This window comes from Coregonus clupeaformis, unplaced genomic scaffold (assembly GCF_020615455.1).
Source record: "Coregonus clupeaformis isolate EN_2021a unplaced genomic scaffold, ASM2061545v1 scaf2574, whole genome shotgun sequence".
NCBI classification, from domain to species: domain Eukaryota; kingdom Metazoa; phylum Chordata; class Actinopteri; order Salmoniformes; family Salmonidae; genus Coregonus; species Coregonus clupeaformis.
The window spans coordinates 36892-53227 of record NW_025536028.1 but is presented as its reverse complement, the minus strand read 5'-3'; the positions used below and the strand labels follow the sequence as shown (position 1 = coordinate 53227).

Here is a 16336-nt window from a genome sequence, read left to right as displayed (position 1 = left end):
GGGGCTTGTCAATTTTTCAAAACGATTTGGTGCTATGGACAATCTGTCAAATAAGACGACACCATTTTAGGATGGTTGTTGACATATTTGTTTCATCAGTAGTTCTAAACAGAACTCTTTCATCCATGGCTTTTATACCAGACTTGTGCATTTATGGAACAATGCAAGATTGATATGTTTAAAATCTTTTTGTAATGTTTCATTTTTGTAATTTTGCCAGTGTTTCAAAAATAAAGCACTATATTTACATATTCCATTATTGTTGAAGTTAGAAAATCTGACATTTTCAATGTGAAAGCCTTTGTTGAATTTAATTATACAAAGTCACAATGTTTGTTCCTGTAAAAAAAAAATTGAAATGTGCAGTGAGAACTGAGAATGTTTTTGTTTTGTTTACACAATACATAATCTTGCACTTCCTTCCAGTCATTTTCTTAGTCTTTACAGCAGCTGTTATGATCTTGTCATACCACCACATCTACAATGTCCTCCACAATCTAGTGTAGAATGCAAGCTACAGCTATGACATTCCAGAACGTTACTAGAAAGTGATGGTTCAAAATCTTCACATAGGACCTTATGATCATATTTCTCACCACATAATTGTCATTGATAAAGGACACAAATACTCAATGTTCACAGTATCCATTTATAGTTGTATACAAATTAGACGCATTGGATTACAGTAGTGTAAAAATGAAAAACATGGAAATGAAGGCTAGAAAAGAAGCTGTTACATTTGAGTGTTCCAGGGTTGTATTTATTAGGGCAGTGTTTCCCAACTCCAGTACCCCAAACAGCACACATTGTTGAGGCCCAGACAAGCACACCTGATTCAACTTGTCAACTAATCATCAAGCCCTCTAAGTTGAATCAGTTTGTCCGGGGCTACAACAAAAATGTGTGCTGTTGGGGATACTCGAGGAGTTGGGAAACTGCATTAGTTTTCCAACAGAAAACGGAAAGGAGCGTTTCTCATTGGACAAGTTCAGGTTGTTTTAGTGAGTTTTCCGTTTGGTGACTAACAAATACAACCCAGGAGGAAGGAGAAAGGTAGGCTGCTGTAGGGTAAGGCACATGACATATTTATGGCTCTGGTTCAAAGGAATCAAGAAACATCTCATCCTTTGTGAGCTAAGTGTCATCAATTTGTTAGATTCTTGTTGCATCTTCGCTACATTATCTCAATCTGTATTCTGTGCAATCATGCTAAATAATATATTTAACCAAAGTCATAATCACATGAACCATCTGGGGGTTATAAAATGAAATCTTTGAACTATATTAACAAAGACTCCTTGATCAACTAAATGTCTAAACCGTACTCTTGTATAATATCCCATACAGGTGTATAATCGCATAGCACACTGCAACCACAATTTGGTTCAGGTACAAAGATACTGATGAGTACAGCAAATTGTGTTCTTAGCTGCTCTATATACATACTATGAAACTAAAAAAGCTGTTTATCCCAATACTTGGAGATATACCCCCTCTCCAAGCAATCATAATTTGTTACTGGTAAAGATTGCCTGTAGTAGAAATTGCTTTGAATTGATTTTACATTTTGTCCATGATGAAACAATTTCAAGGCTCAGTGCAGCAAATGTTGTCACCTTGAGTTCAGCTAGTGGTATTGTGTAAAGTCCAAAGTTTAGATGGAACTGAACTAAGGTATTTCTGTGACATTGGTGCCTGGAATGAGGTTGTCGTCCTTGCCCTCTATTAGATGGTCCCATTGATTGAAGTCTTTATCCATACCTGCAAAACAAAGGCAAACACAATTGACACAAGGAAATTACTTTGCTTCCTCTGTTTTATCAAATGAAAAAACATTCAGAAGGAAATAATCTCCCGCACACAGAATGACATTTGAACATGTCTGATGCACCTGTTGAAGTTGCCTGGTAACCCGAAATAGAATTGTCGGGCAGAAATGAGCGTTTGAATCAGGAAAGGACCAACCGGTAAAGTACGTTAAAATACAATTTGATTAAACATTCTAGCTTGTAGAGGTTGTGAGAGGAAACTTTCCTGATTCAAATGCTCATTTCTGCCCAACGTAGAATGCAATTCAACATTGGGTTTCCAGGCAACTGTTGAAGCAACCCTTGTTTACAAATCAAATGTACACCATACAGATCCTTACCTAGATGTCGCTGTAGGAACGCTAGCGATGCTTTAGTACAGAGATCGATGGCGACCTGAGGGTCAATCTCTCCTTTCAGCTTCAGGATCTTCCCGATCCAGTTGCCTGTCAGGAAGGTGAAGTCTGGGAAGCTCTGGTGAACGGTTCCCCTGTGGGGGGAGAAGAGAACAGAAGAAGAATACTTGAGTGTCCATTATAATTTTCACATCACAGAAATATATTTATTTTCGATTAACCCAACTTCCTGAGAAACACATGCACGCACACACACACACAGACCCTGCGGAGTCCAAAGCCAGGGTCAGCCACAGAAGCAAAAAGGACAACACAAATGTCATGATGTGCTTCTCACATACAGTGCATTCGGAAAGTATTCTGACGCATTGACTTTTTCCACATTTTGTTACGTTAGTTTTCTTCTAAAATTGATTAAAGAAAAAAATATCCTCATCAATCTACACACAATTCCCCATAATGACAAAGTTTTTTGTAATCTATTAAAAATAAAAAACATACCTTATTTACAAAAGTATTCAGACCCTTTGCTATGAGACACGAAATTGAGCTCAGGTGCATCCTGTTTCCATTGATAATCCTTGAGATGTTTCTACAACTTGATTGGAGTGCACATGTGGTAAATTCAAATGATTGGACATGATTTGGAAAGGCACACACCTGTCTATATAAGGTCCCACTGTTGACAGTGCATGTCAGAGCAGAAACCAAGCCATGACGTCGAAGGAATTGTCCATAGAGCTCGGAGACAGGATTGTGTCGAGGCAGAGATCTGGGGAAGGGTACCAAAACATTTCTGCAGCATTGAAGGTACCCAAGAACACAGTGGCCTCCATCATTCTTAAATTGAAGAAGTTTGGAACCACCAAGACGCATCCTAGAGCTGGCCGCCCAGCCAAACTGAGCAATCGGGGGAGAAGGGCCATGGTCAGGGAGGTGACCAAGAACCCGATGGTCACTCTGACAGAGCTCCAGAGTTCCTCTGTGGAGATGGAAGAAACTTCCAGAAGGACAACCATCTCTGCAGCACTCCACCAATCAGGCCTTTATGGTAGAGGGGCCAGACGAAAGCCACTCCTCAGTAAAAGGCACATGACAGCCCGCTTGGAGTTTGCCAAAAGGCACCTAAAGACTCTCAGACCATGAGAAACAAGATTCTCTGGTCTGGTGAAACCAAGATTGAACTCTTTGGCCAAGTGTCACGTCTGGAGGAAACCTGGCACCATCCCTACGGTGAAGCATGGTGGTGGCAGCATCATGCTATGGTTATCTCAGTAATGGCACCGGAGGGGATGGCTGCCGTTTTATGGACTCTTAACCAACCGTGCTCTTTTGTGTGTTTTTTCGCATTGTTTTTAACTTCTTTTGTACACAATGTTGCTGCTACCGTCTCTTATGACCGAAAAGAGCTTCTGGACAGCGATTACTCACCTTGAACTGGACGAATAATTTTTATTTTATGAGTCGGACAATTTGCTCCAGACACCCGACAGGGCCCTCATCCCCGTCATTCGGAGTAGAAAGAAAAGGAGATATCGCGGAAGGAGATCGGGGTGCTTGGTAAGGAGCCGGCGACAAATGGCAAATCTGCCTTTGCCATTGATACTACTGGCCAACTTACAATCGCTTGATAATAAAATGGACGAACATCCTACCAACGGGACATTAAAAACTGTAATATCCTATGTTTCACCGAGTTGTGGCTGAACGATGACATAAATAACATATAGATGGCGGGTTATACACTGTATCGGCAGGATAGAACGGCAGCCTCTGGTAAGACAAAGGGTGGCGGTCTATGTATATTTGTAAACAACAGCTGTTTGCTCGCCTGAGGTAGAGTATCTTATGATAAGCTGTAGACCACACTACCTACCAAGAGAGTTTATCTATATTTTCGTAACTGTCTATTTACCACCACAAACCGATGCTGGCACTAAGACCGCACTCAATGAACTGTATACGGCCATAAGCAAACAGGAAAACGCTAATCCAGAGGCGGCGCTCCTAGTGGCCGGGGACTTTAATGCAGGGAAACTTAAATCCGTTTGAACTAATTTCTATCAGCATGTTAAATGTGCAAGCAGAGGGAAAAAAAACTCTAGACCACCTTTACTCCACACACAGAGACACGTACAAAGCTCTCCCTCGCCCTAAATTTGGAAAATCTGACCATAATTCTATCCTCATGATTCCTGCATACAAGCAAAAACTAAAGCAGGAAGCACCAGTGTCTCGGTCAATAAAAAAGTGGTCAGATGAAGCAGATGCTAAGCTACAGAACTTTTTTGCTAGCACAGACTGGAATATGTTCCGGGATTCTTCCGATGGCATTGAGGAGTACACCACATCAGTGCATCGATGATGTCGTCCCCACAGTGACTGTACGTACATACCCCAACCAGAAGCCATGGATTACAGGCAACATCCGCACTGAGCTAAAGGGTAGAGCTGCCGCTTTCAAGGAGCGGGACTCTAACCCGGAAGCTTATAAGAAATCCCTCTATGCCCTCCGACGAACCATCAAACAGGCAAAGCGTCAATACAGGACTAAGATCGAATCGTACAACACCGGCTCCGAAGCTCGCCGGATGTGGCAGGGCTTGCAAACTATTACAGACTACAAAGGGAAGCACAGCCGAGAGCTGCCCAGTGACACAAGCCTACCAGACGAGCTAAATTACTTCTATTCTCGCTTCGAGGCAAGTAACACTGAAACATGCATGAGAGCATCAGCTGTTCCGGACGACTGTGTGATCACGCTCTCCGTAGCCGATGTGAGTAAGACCTTTAAACAGGTCAACATTCACAAGGCCGCAGGGCCAGACGGATTACCAGGACGTGTACTCTGAGCATGCGCTGACCAACTGGCAAGTGTCTTCACTGACATTTTCAACCTCTCCCTGTCTGAGTCTGTAATACCAACATGTTTCAAGCAGACCACCATAGTCCATGTGCCCAAGAACACTAGGGTAACCTGCCTAAATGACTACCGACCCATAGCACTCTCGTCTGTAGCCATGAAGTGCTTTGAAAGGCTGGTCATGGCTCACATCAACACCATTATCACAGAAACCCTAGACACACTCCAATTTGCATATCGCCCAACAGATCCACAGATGATGCAATCTCTATTGCGCTCCACACTGCCCTTTCACACCTGGACAAAAGGAACACCTATGTGAGAATGCTATTCATTGTCGACAGCTCAGCGTTCAACACCATAGTGCCCTCAAAGCTCATCACTAAGCTAAGGACCCTGGGACTAAACACCTCCCTCTGCAACTGGATCCTGGACTTCCTGATGGGCCACCCCCAAGTGGTAAGGGTAGGTAACAACACATCCGCCACGCTGATCCTCAACACGTGTGCCCCTCAGGGGTGCATGCTCAGTCCCCTCCTGTACTCCCTGTTCACTCATGACTGCATGGCCAGGCACAACTCCAACACCATCATTAAGTTTGCCGATGACACAACAGTGGTAGGCATGATCACCGACAACGATGAGACAGCCTATAGGGAGGAGGTCAGTGACCTGGCTGTGTGGTGCCAGAACAACAACCTCTCCCTCAACGTGATCAAGACAAAGGAGATGATTGTGGACTACAGGAAAAATAAGAGGACCGAGCAGGAACAGGTTGAGAGCTTCAAGTCCACATCACCAACAAACTAACATGGTCCAAGCACACCAAGACAGTCGTGAAGAGGGCACAACAAAACCTATTCCCCCTAAGGAGACTGAAAATATTTGGCATGGGTCCTCAGATCCTCAAAAGGTTCTACAGCTGCACCATCGAGAGCATCCTGACTGGTTGCATCACTGCCTGGTATGGCAACTGCTCGGCCTCCGACCGCAAGGTACTACAGAGGGTAGTGCGTACGGCCCAGTACATCACTGGGGCCAAGCTTCCTGCCATCCAGGACCTCTATACCAGGTGGTGTCAGAGGAAGGCCCTAAAAATTGTCAAAGACTCCAGATACCCTAGTCATAGACTGTTCTCTCTGCTACCGCACGGCAAGCGGTCCCGGAGCGCCAAGTCTAGGTCCAAGAGGCTTTTAAACAGCTTCTACCCCCAAGCCATAAGACTCCTGAACATCTAATCAAATGGCTACCCAGACTATTTGCATTGCCCCCACCCCTCTTTTACGCTGCTGCTACTCTGTTTATTATCTATGCATAGTCACTTTAATAACTCTACCTACATGTACATATTACCCCAAATACCTCGACTAACCGGTGCACCTGCACACTGACTCTGTACCGGTACCCCCTGTATATAGCCTCGCTATTGTTGTTTTTACTGCTGCTCTTTAATTATTTGTTACTTTTATTTCATATTATTTTATATTGTATTATTTTATTTTGGTATTCTTTCCGCATTGTTGGTTAAGGGCTTTTAAGCATTTCCCTGTAAGGTCTAGACCTGTTGTATTCGGAGCATGTGACAAATAAAATTTGATTTGATGTTTTTCAGCGGCAGGGACTGGGAGACCAGTCAGGATCGAGGGAAAGATTAACGGAGCAAAGTACAGAGAGATATTTGATGAAAACCTGCTCTAGCACTCTCAGGACCTCAGACTGGGGCGAAGGTTCACCTTCCAACAGGACAACAATCCTAAGCACACAGCCAAGACAATGCAGTAGTGGCTTCGGGACAAGTGACTGACTGAATGTCCTTGAGTGGCCCAGCCAGAGCCCGGAATTGAACCCGATTGAACATCTCTAGAGAGACCTGAAAATAGCTGTGCAGCAACGCTCCCCATCCAACCTGACAGAGCTTGAGAGGATCTGCAGAGAAGAATGAGAGAAACTCCCCAAATACAGGTGTGCCAAGCATGTAGCATAATACCCAAGAAGACTCAAGGCTGTAATTGCTGCCAAAGGTGCTTCGACAAAGTACTGAGTAAAGGCTCTGAATACTTATGTAAAATGTCATATTTCAGTTTAAATTTTTTAATAAATGAGCACAAATTTCTAAAAACCTGTTTTTGCATTGTCATTGTCATGATGAGGAAAAACAACAATTTAATCAATTTTAGCATAAGGCTGTAAATTAACAAAATGTTGAAGTCAAGGGGTCAGAATATTTTCCGAATGCACTGTAAAAATTGAGGTAAATGTGTGTTCTTTGGATTGTGAATTGTAACACTGGACTGTGAAAATAAGTTCCTCCTTTGAGAACAACACACAACTCTGAGGTTTTTCTTGCACTGATAGACTGGTTTCAAATCAGGAAGTGGTTTTGTAAGTGCCAGACACGAGATAAACGACAGCAGACCAGAGTGGATTCAGAGAAAGTGTTTGTTTTGTTTGGTCTTTTGTGCACAGATCAACTAAACCAAATAGGTGTGGAAAACTAATCGAATCTATCGTCTTTCACATGTCATCTCAGTCACAATGAATGTATACTCTTTCCGTACTTAATGGTGACCATTTTCCTCTGCGTGGAGGTGGAGTCAGGTGGTACCAGTTTCCTCATGGGCATGATGTTCCCGGCCCACTGGAACTTCTCAGAGTTGATGAAGAAGATGGGCTGCTTTACCCTGACGTTGATCTCCTCATCCAGGGGGAGCATCCACGAGTCCAGGGCAATGCCACACCTGAGGAGATCAACAGCATATACACTGAACAAAAATATAAACGCAACATGTAAAGTGTTGGATTCATGAGCAGAAATAAAAAGATCCCAGAAATATTCCACACGAACAAAAAGCTTATTTCTCTCAGATTGCGCACAAATTTGTTTACATCCCTGTTAGTATTTCTCCTTTGCCAAGATAATCCATCCACCAGACAGGCGTGGTATATCAAGAAGCTGATTAAACAGCATGATCATTACACAGGTGCACCTTGTGCTGGAGACAAAAGGCCACTCTAAAACGTGCTGTTGTGTCACACAACACAATGCCACAAGTTGAGGGAGCGTGCAATTGGTATGCTGACTATAGGAATGTCCACCAAAGCTGTTGCCAGAGAATTGAATGTTAATTTCTCTACCACAAGCCGTCTCCAACCTAATGTTAGAGAACCGCAGAGGACGTGTAACCACACCAGCCCAGGACCTCCACATCTGGCTTCTTTACCTGCGGGATCGTCTGAGACCAGCCATCCGGACAGCTGATGAAACTGTGGATTTGCACAACGAAGAATTTCTGCACAAACTGTCATAAACCTTCTTAGGGAAGCTCATCTGCATGCTTGTCGTCCTCACTAGGGTCTTCACCTGATTGCAGTTTGGCGTCGTAACCAACTTTTGTGGGAAAATGCTCACCTTCGATGGCCACTGACATCCTGGAGAAGTGTGCTCTTCACTGATCAATCCCGGTTTCATCTGTACCGGGCAGATGGCAGACGGCGTGTATGGTGTCGTGTGGGCGAGAGGTTTGCCGATGTCAACGTTGTGAACAGAGTGCCCCATAGTGGCGGTGGGGTTATGTATGGGCCGGCATAAGCTACGGACAATGAACACAATTGCATTTTATCGATGGCAATTTTGAATGCACAGAGATACCATGACGAGATTGAGGCCGACTGTTGTGCCATTTATCCGTCGCCATCACCTCATGTTTCAGCATGATAATGCACGGCCCCATGTCGCAAGGATCTATACAATTCCTGGAAGCTGAAAATGTCCCAGTTCTTCAGACGTGTACGACAGCATGTTCCAGTTCCCGCCAATATCCAGCAAATTCGCACAGCCATTGAAAAGGAGTGGGACAACATTCCACAGGCCACAATCAACAGCCTGATCAACTCTATGCGAAGGAGATGTGTCGCACTGCATGAGGCAAATGGTGGTCACACCAGATACTGACTGAATTTATGATCCACACCCTACTTTTTTTTTTTAAGGTATCTGTGACCAACAGATGCATTTCTGTATTCCCAGTCATGTGAAATCCATATATTAGAGCCTAATTAAATTTTTTCAATTGACTGATTTCCTTATATGAACTGTAACTCAGTAAAATCTTTGAAATTGTTGCATGTTGTGTTTATATTTTTGTTCATTGTACAACTAATATTATTGTGAGTTTGAGGGGTAGCCAAGAGATCCAAACCTCTTGACAAGTTATGTTAAAGGTCCAATGCAGCTGTTTTTATCTCAACATCAAATCATTTCTGGGTAACAATTAAGTACCTTACTGTGATTGTTTTCAATTAAATGGTAAAAAAAGAAACTAAAATTGCTTCTTAGCAAAGACTAATTTCTCAAGCAAGAATTTAACAACGACTGTGAGTGGGGAGGGGGAAACTGAAAACTAGCTGTTATTGGAAGAAAGGGTTGGAACTCTTTCTTTCTTATTGGTCATTATTGTCAGCAGGCCAAAACTCCATCCCACCAAACAGCTCTGACACTAAAAGGGCATTATCATCATTTCACAATTTCACAGTATTATTCCAACCTCATAGTGTGGAATTTTTAATAAAACACAGGGAAATCTTTGTTTTGTACTGCACTGGGCCTTAAAAACTGCACCATTTACTCTCAGCCTCATGACAAAATGTGTAGAATAGCATTATTATTGATATAATATGGTAACTTAGCAAGAGAGCTAGGGACTTGTGGGTCCTCTCTAGCACTTGAAAAACTGACTTATTGGTGTAAGCCAAACATCTAAAGGACTGGTCTGCAACATCACATTGAGGGTTGAGAAACACTGATTTAGTATACATTATTATCCAAAGTGACACTGTACACTATATTTTCAGTATACAATATGGGACCATGGGGAATCAAACTCACAACTCTGGTGTTCAAGCACCACGTTCCAACCAACCATCGAAACCACATCTTAATGTGCCATTTAATTACTTTTGATTAAACTTTTGTCGAGAGAGAAATGTAATCTACATTTGAAAACTGAAACGACTGTTTAAATGTGACTAAATTGAGAGGGATAGCTCTTACTTGAAGTTGACCTCTTTGCAGAGGGCTTCGATCACTGTTGCTCCACCGAAAGAATGGCCCATCACTGCTATCCGGCACAAGTCCATAGAGTTCTGGGAAAGAGGAGATACAGGGTGATGTCATTCATTACCAGCATCATAGGATATGATTTGAAATGCCAGGGTATGATTCAAACAGAAGACAAGTAATCGTACTACAGGTTCATACACAAGTTAACTGAATACTAATCAATTGTTCACGCACAACTCTTAGGGCCTGTTTTATTATCCAATGTGGAGGAATATGTAAAAACAGTTATCAAAAACTGTCAGGTGGAAGAATATCCCTTTAAAATCTGTCATTTAACTGATGAAAAACAGGTGGCCTTGGTTATTTTGTTTCCTCTACAAAAAAGGGGTTAAAGTGAGGGAAAAAAGTATTTGATCCCCTGCTGATTTTGTACGTTTGCCCACTGACAAAGACATGATCAGTCTATAATTGTAATGGTAGGTTTATTTGAACAGTGAGAGACAGAATAACAACAACAAAAATCCAGAAAAACTTTTTTTATAAATTGATTTGCATTTTAATGAGGGAAATAAGTATTTGACCCCTCTGCAAAACATGACTTAGTACTTGGTGGCAAAACCCTTGTTGGCAATCACAGAGGTCAGACGTTTCTTGTAGTTGGCCACCAGGTTTGCACAGATCTCAGGAGGGATTTTGTCCTACTCCTCTTTGCAGATCTTCTCCAAGTCATTAAGGTTTCGAGGCTGACGTTTGGCAACTCGAACCTTCAGCTCCCTCCACAGATTTTCTATGGGATTAAGGTCTGGAGACTGGCTAGGCTTTGTTGCCTTGACTGTGTGTTTTGGGTCATTGTCATGCTGGAATACCCATCCACGACCCATTTTCCATGCCCTGGCTGAGGGAAGGAGGTTCTCACCAAAGATTTGACGGTACATGGCCCCGTCCATCGTCCCTTTGATGCGGTGAAGTTGTCCTGTCCCCTTAGCAGAAAAACACCCTCCAAAGCATCATATTTCCACCTCCATGTTTGACGGTGGGGATGGTGTTCATAGGCAGCATTCCTCCTCCTCCAAACACGGCGAGTTGAGTTGATGGCAAAGAGCTCGATTTTGGTCTCATCTGACCACAACACTTTCACCCAGTTCTCCTCTGAATCATTCAGATGTTCATTGGCAAACTTCAGACGGGCCTGTATATGTGCTTTCTTGAGCAGGGGGACCTTCTGGGCGCTGCAGGATTTCAGTCCTTCACAGCGTAGTGTGTTACCAATTGTTTTCTTGGTGACTATGGTCCCAGCTCCCTTGAGATCATTGACAAGATCCTCCCGCGTAGTTCTGGGCTGATTCCTCACCGTTCTCATGATCATTGCAACTCCACAAGCTGAGATTTGGAGCACTCCCTTTAAGAGTGTGCTCCTAATCTCAGCTCGTTACCTATATAAAAGACACCTGGGAGCCAGAAATCTTTCTGATTGAGGGGGTTAAATACTTATTTCCCTCATTAAAATGCAAATCAATTTATAACATTTTTGACATGCGTTTTTATGGATTTTTTTGTTGTTATTCTGTCTCTCACTGTTCAAATAAACCTACCATTAAACTTATAGACTGATCATTTCTTTGTCAGTGGGCAAACGTACAAAATCAGCAGGGGATCAAATACTTTTTTCCCTCACTGTATAAAGGGTTTAAATTGGTGTGTTGTGAATAGGTTGAGCATTGTCTAAATGCAGTGTATTCAGCCATTTGCAACAGCAGAGAACACAAAAGTGTTAAAGAGCTGCTGATTGTTCCATTTCAGACATAAAAAGTCACCGCCAAAGTCATCCAGTCAAACTCTGTCCCAAGCACGTTCTCCATCTTCTTTCCTGAGTTGATTTGGATCAGTGTATCCAAAGCCTTTATGCATTCATCGGCTCTCTGTTTCACCTAGAAAGACAGTTAAATTACATGTAGAAAATTGAAATTGTCTTCCTAACAGAAGGCAATGCAAATGTGGAGAAATACAATATTCCACAATGTTATGGCAGTAGTGGTATTACATTCATGTCAAATGTATTACTCAAATGTAGGGTCCTGAGGAATGGATCAAACAAGCAGATAAAGAAATCTACACATTACATTGTATGTGACATATTCAATTCTGTATATTACTATGTGTACCTGTTTATTCCTGAGGGGGAATTCACTCTCGCCTGGTTTCAGAGATCTGTAGTACATCCATTCCTCTACCAGGTTCTCTGGGGCCTCAGGGTTGGGTTTAGTCACCGACGCCTCTTCTTTCTCCTCAGGCTCTTCAGTCTTTCCATGGTAGAAGAATGTGGCAGCGGCAGATTCATCCCTAGAGTAAAACAACAAATAAGAAATATCTTTCAGCGGCACAAATACTGACATTCTATTATTTTGGTTGTTGTAAAATGCTGACAGACGCGCACAATTACACCAAAGTCCACAGCAGAAAGCTTAACCCCATGACAGGACAGGCGGGGTTAGGCCATAGAACAGCCATTCTGTTATCCATATAGTCCCAGCAGTCCATACTGATAGAAATGTGATAACCTAGTTCGTACCATTGTCTGCACACCCTTCCCACTCCCACCCTCCCTGAGATAAACAGGCAGGCCGCTCACGCCTGCTGCCTATGTGGGGGAGACTGTCTGTGTATTTATGGAGAGTCCTTTGTCATTGTTAGCTTAAGTAAATGTAATGTCGACTGGAACATCCCTTCCTCTGTCCACTGGATTAGGGAGCGCTTTTCAAAGTCTCTTTTCATGAATGAAGTGGACAGAGACTGTGTGTAGAGAATGGGAGAGAGAGTGTGTAGAGAGCATGTGGAGTACCTGTGTTCCACTGCTGCCACTATGAAGCCCTGTGAGGCCAGTTCTGCGCATATGGCTGAATATAAAGTTCTGGGGGGAAAAGACGTAAGGCATAAAATAATGTCCATATCAGATCATGTGGAGAATGTACAGTGCCTTTAGGAAGTATTCACACCCCTTTTTCCACATTTTGTTGTGTTACACGGTGGGATTAAACTGGACAAATCGGTAACAAAGGAGTTGAATACTTATTGACTCAACATTTTTCTGCTTTCATTTTTAATTAATTTGTAAAAGTGTCAAAAAACATAAGTCCACTTTGACATTATGGAGTATTGTGTGTAGTAACCTCCCGAGTGGTTGGTAGAGCATTTGCAACGCCAGGGTTGTGGGTTCGATTCCCACGGGGGGCCAGTATGAAAAAATAAATAATGTATGCACTCACTAACTGTAAGTCACTCTCGGATAAGAGCGTCTGCTAAATGACTAAAATGTAAATGTAGACCAGTGACACAAAATCTCAATTTAATCCATTTTAAATTCAGGCTGTAACATAATAAAATGTGGAAAAAGTCAAGGGGTCTGAATACTTTCTGAAGGCACTGTACATGTAATGTGAACAATAAATGATCACTTCTGTTTGTACCTGAAAGCACCAAGTCCATGAGAGAACACAACAACTGGACACTTCCCATTCTGTTTATACGGGGCATTCATGGCAGCAGGTATCTTAAAAGATCCTTTACAAAAAAACAGAAACAACATGTTATAACAACTCATACAGTTTGTGAGTAATTGAATAACATATACTGTACACTGCATAAAACATGGTACATCTAGCCTACCTGAGTTCCAGGATCACTATAGCTAAAAGAAACTAAATGTTAATGTATATCATAGAATAAACATATTTACCAAAGAGGTAATCAAAAATCTTTTCACTCAGGCCTCTGTTGATTTTCATGAAGTCTGCAAGCCCATTGAAATATTCTCTGCTTGGGATCCAGTCTGGTTTTTCAGCATCCTCGTATGCTACACATGGATAGTATAGCCGAAAGAAGGTGCCCTAGTGACAGACAGTTTCAGCATGGTCTCAGAGCATTTCCTCTTATTCTATAGGTGAATCCGAGACACTCCATTTAGTATGATCAATCATTTGGTATGATATGTTATGTTTCATATACTATGTATTAATTTGTGGATTTTCATAATCCATTTCGTATGATATATTACGAATTTGCAATTTGTACAATATGTTATGAATTACAATTCATATAATGTTAGGAAATACCAAAATGTACAATAAGTTATGAATGTACAAAACCTATGATATGTTACGAATTCCAATTTGTTGCAGCTCACGTTAGCTAGGTGGCTAACGTTTGCTAGCTCTAGGCGTTAAGGTTAGGAGTAAGGTTAAAGGGTTAAGGTTAGCTAAAAGGGTTAATGTTAGGGGAAGGGTTAGCAAAAAGAGTTAAGGTTAGGGGGAGGGTAAGCGTTACATGCTAAGTAGTTTCAAATTAGCTTAAAATTAGTAGCTATGTAGTTGCACAGTTGCTAATTAACTAAAATGCTAAAGTTGTCCATGATGAGATTAGAAAAATCAATCTTTGCGTTATACATTTTTGCCTTAAGTAACCTATCTTATGTAACCATACCAAAGGTAACATGTCATACTAATTTCAGTCTCCCAGATTTACGTTTACTATGTTACGTCTAGTCTATGAGACCAGTCTGACAGTTTCAATAGTTGTTACCAGTTAGTTTCGTATTTAAGATGACAACAACAACACTGTTTACCTCTACAGTGTGATCCATCATGAAATCTGAACATCCCACGGCATTGGGCCCTTTTGCTGGGGGGATCCCCAGATTGTTACAACAGGAGTTTGAATTTCCCATTGCTGCGAAGAGACTCAACTTGCACCTTAGATCTGTCAAAGGAAGTAAACACATTCAGAATGTCACTGAGTCAGCTATCTTCGATGCAACCAAGAGAGTTAGCACAATGTAAAAACTATTGGTTGCATCGAAGCTATATGAGTCCACCATTAGCAAACATCGACCTCAGTAGCTAGGTTGGTAAGTAACTAATAAAGTTAGTTAGATATAGCTACCGATTCAGCAGTTTCTCGTGGGGTTCTAGGTCAACATTATCATCAGTTGAAAGCTAGCTATGTTTACTCTGTGAAAAAAAAAAAAAGGATGTCTCGTGACTGGCTTCCTGTGTGCAATCACTGTCTGTGGACACACATTTTGCACGAGTTGGGGACAAGTCCGGACCATTTCGGACAATTAAGTCAAAGATTTGATAAGTAAACCAAGATAGACCACTGCCTGTCGTTTCCAATGTAAACAAATTAGTCATAGTGGGCAGAACAAGCAAGAAGGTGGGCAGAGCCAAGCACATTTACATTACATTTTACATTTTAGTCATTTAGCAGACGCTCTTATCCAGAGCGACTTACAGTTAGTGAGTGCATACATTATTTTTTTCATACTGGCCCCCCATGGGAATCGAACCCACAACCCTGGCATTGCAAACGCCATCCCTGCCGGCCAAACCCTCCCCTACCTTGGACGACGCTGGGCCAATTGTGCGCCGCCCCATGTCGGCTAGCACGAGCTAGCGAGATCCTATTGGCGTGTTCTAGCAAACATCTGCATATGTCCGTTAGGGAACGCCTACTCTGTGAAGTGCGCAATAACTCAATTCACCTTCTAAACAACGCGATTTTTTAAAACTTTTGCAAAGTCTACAAATCTTACTCCATTCTTTTCATAACAGATTTTAGTTTGGGAACAGAAAACTGTATTGAGATCAAATGTTTCATCGATGAGAGAATTTCCAGAATGTCGGCCAAAATCCATCTTCTCCAACTGCCCGCCATCGGGCTTCCTCTCCCTACCATATTTGGTAGTGAGTGGAAACGCCAAGCGGATGCTTCACATTTATACATCCAGTGAAATATCTGTTTCATTGTTCTATCTGTGATTGTGGTCCACCAACTGACGTAGCTAGCTGGTTAGTTTAGTGTTAGCATTTGCTATCTACAGACTGACAGCAGCAGGGCACTGGCTCGTGCGTCTCTCTCTGCATGGCTTCTGTGTAGTAATATGTGTGTGTGTGTAAAGGTAGACAATCTGTTAGATTATTTGCGTTCCATCATGGAATTAATGTAACGTTAGCTAATAACATTTTGCGTGAATCCAAAGATTATGGATATACTGACAAGATACATGTCTCTCCCCTAACAATGGGAGTCCGTTGTCCACAAAGCGGCTCGGCGGGCTGTCTAACTTCCGCCTATTCTTTGTTTGGATTGGTGGATACATCTCATTATTGTAAAACAATATATAGAATATTGAATGAGGGTTGTTGATGTCAACCGCCTGTATTCAATGGAGAGAGATGCTACGCTACTAGCCTCA

The 16336-nt window shown here is 42.2% G+C and overlaps 1 protein-coding gene across 2 annotated transcripts; it reads right to left on the bottom strand.

Moving 5' to 3' along the window:
• Positions 1-635: 635 nt before the first annotated feature.
• Positions 636-15206, bottom strand: LOC121552234 (platelet-activating factor acetylhydrolase). 2 transcript variants are annotated; one of them, XM_041864988.2, is made up of 11 exons: positions 15022-15205; positions 14705-14838; positions 13820-13970; positions 13551-13644; positions 12926-12994; positions 12249-12426; positions 11901-12014; positions 10078-10169; positions 7586-7765; positions 2150-2298; positions 636-1761 (listed from the first exon to the last, which is right to left on the bottom strand). In XM_041864988.2, exons 2-11 carry the CDS (start codon positions 14804-14806, stop codon positions 1670-1672), a joined length of 1221 nt encoding a protein of 406 aa, XP_041720922.1. In that variant the 5' UTR covers positions 14807-14838; positions 15022-15205; the 3' UTR covers positions 636-1669. The 2 variants fall into 2 exon arrangements, with proteins under 2 accessions (XP_041720922.1, XP_041720923.1); XM_041864989.2 differs by lacking the exon at positions 7586-7765 and having other exon boundaries at positions 15022-15206.
• Between the last annotated feature and the right edge of the window lie 1130 nt (positions 15207-16336).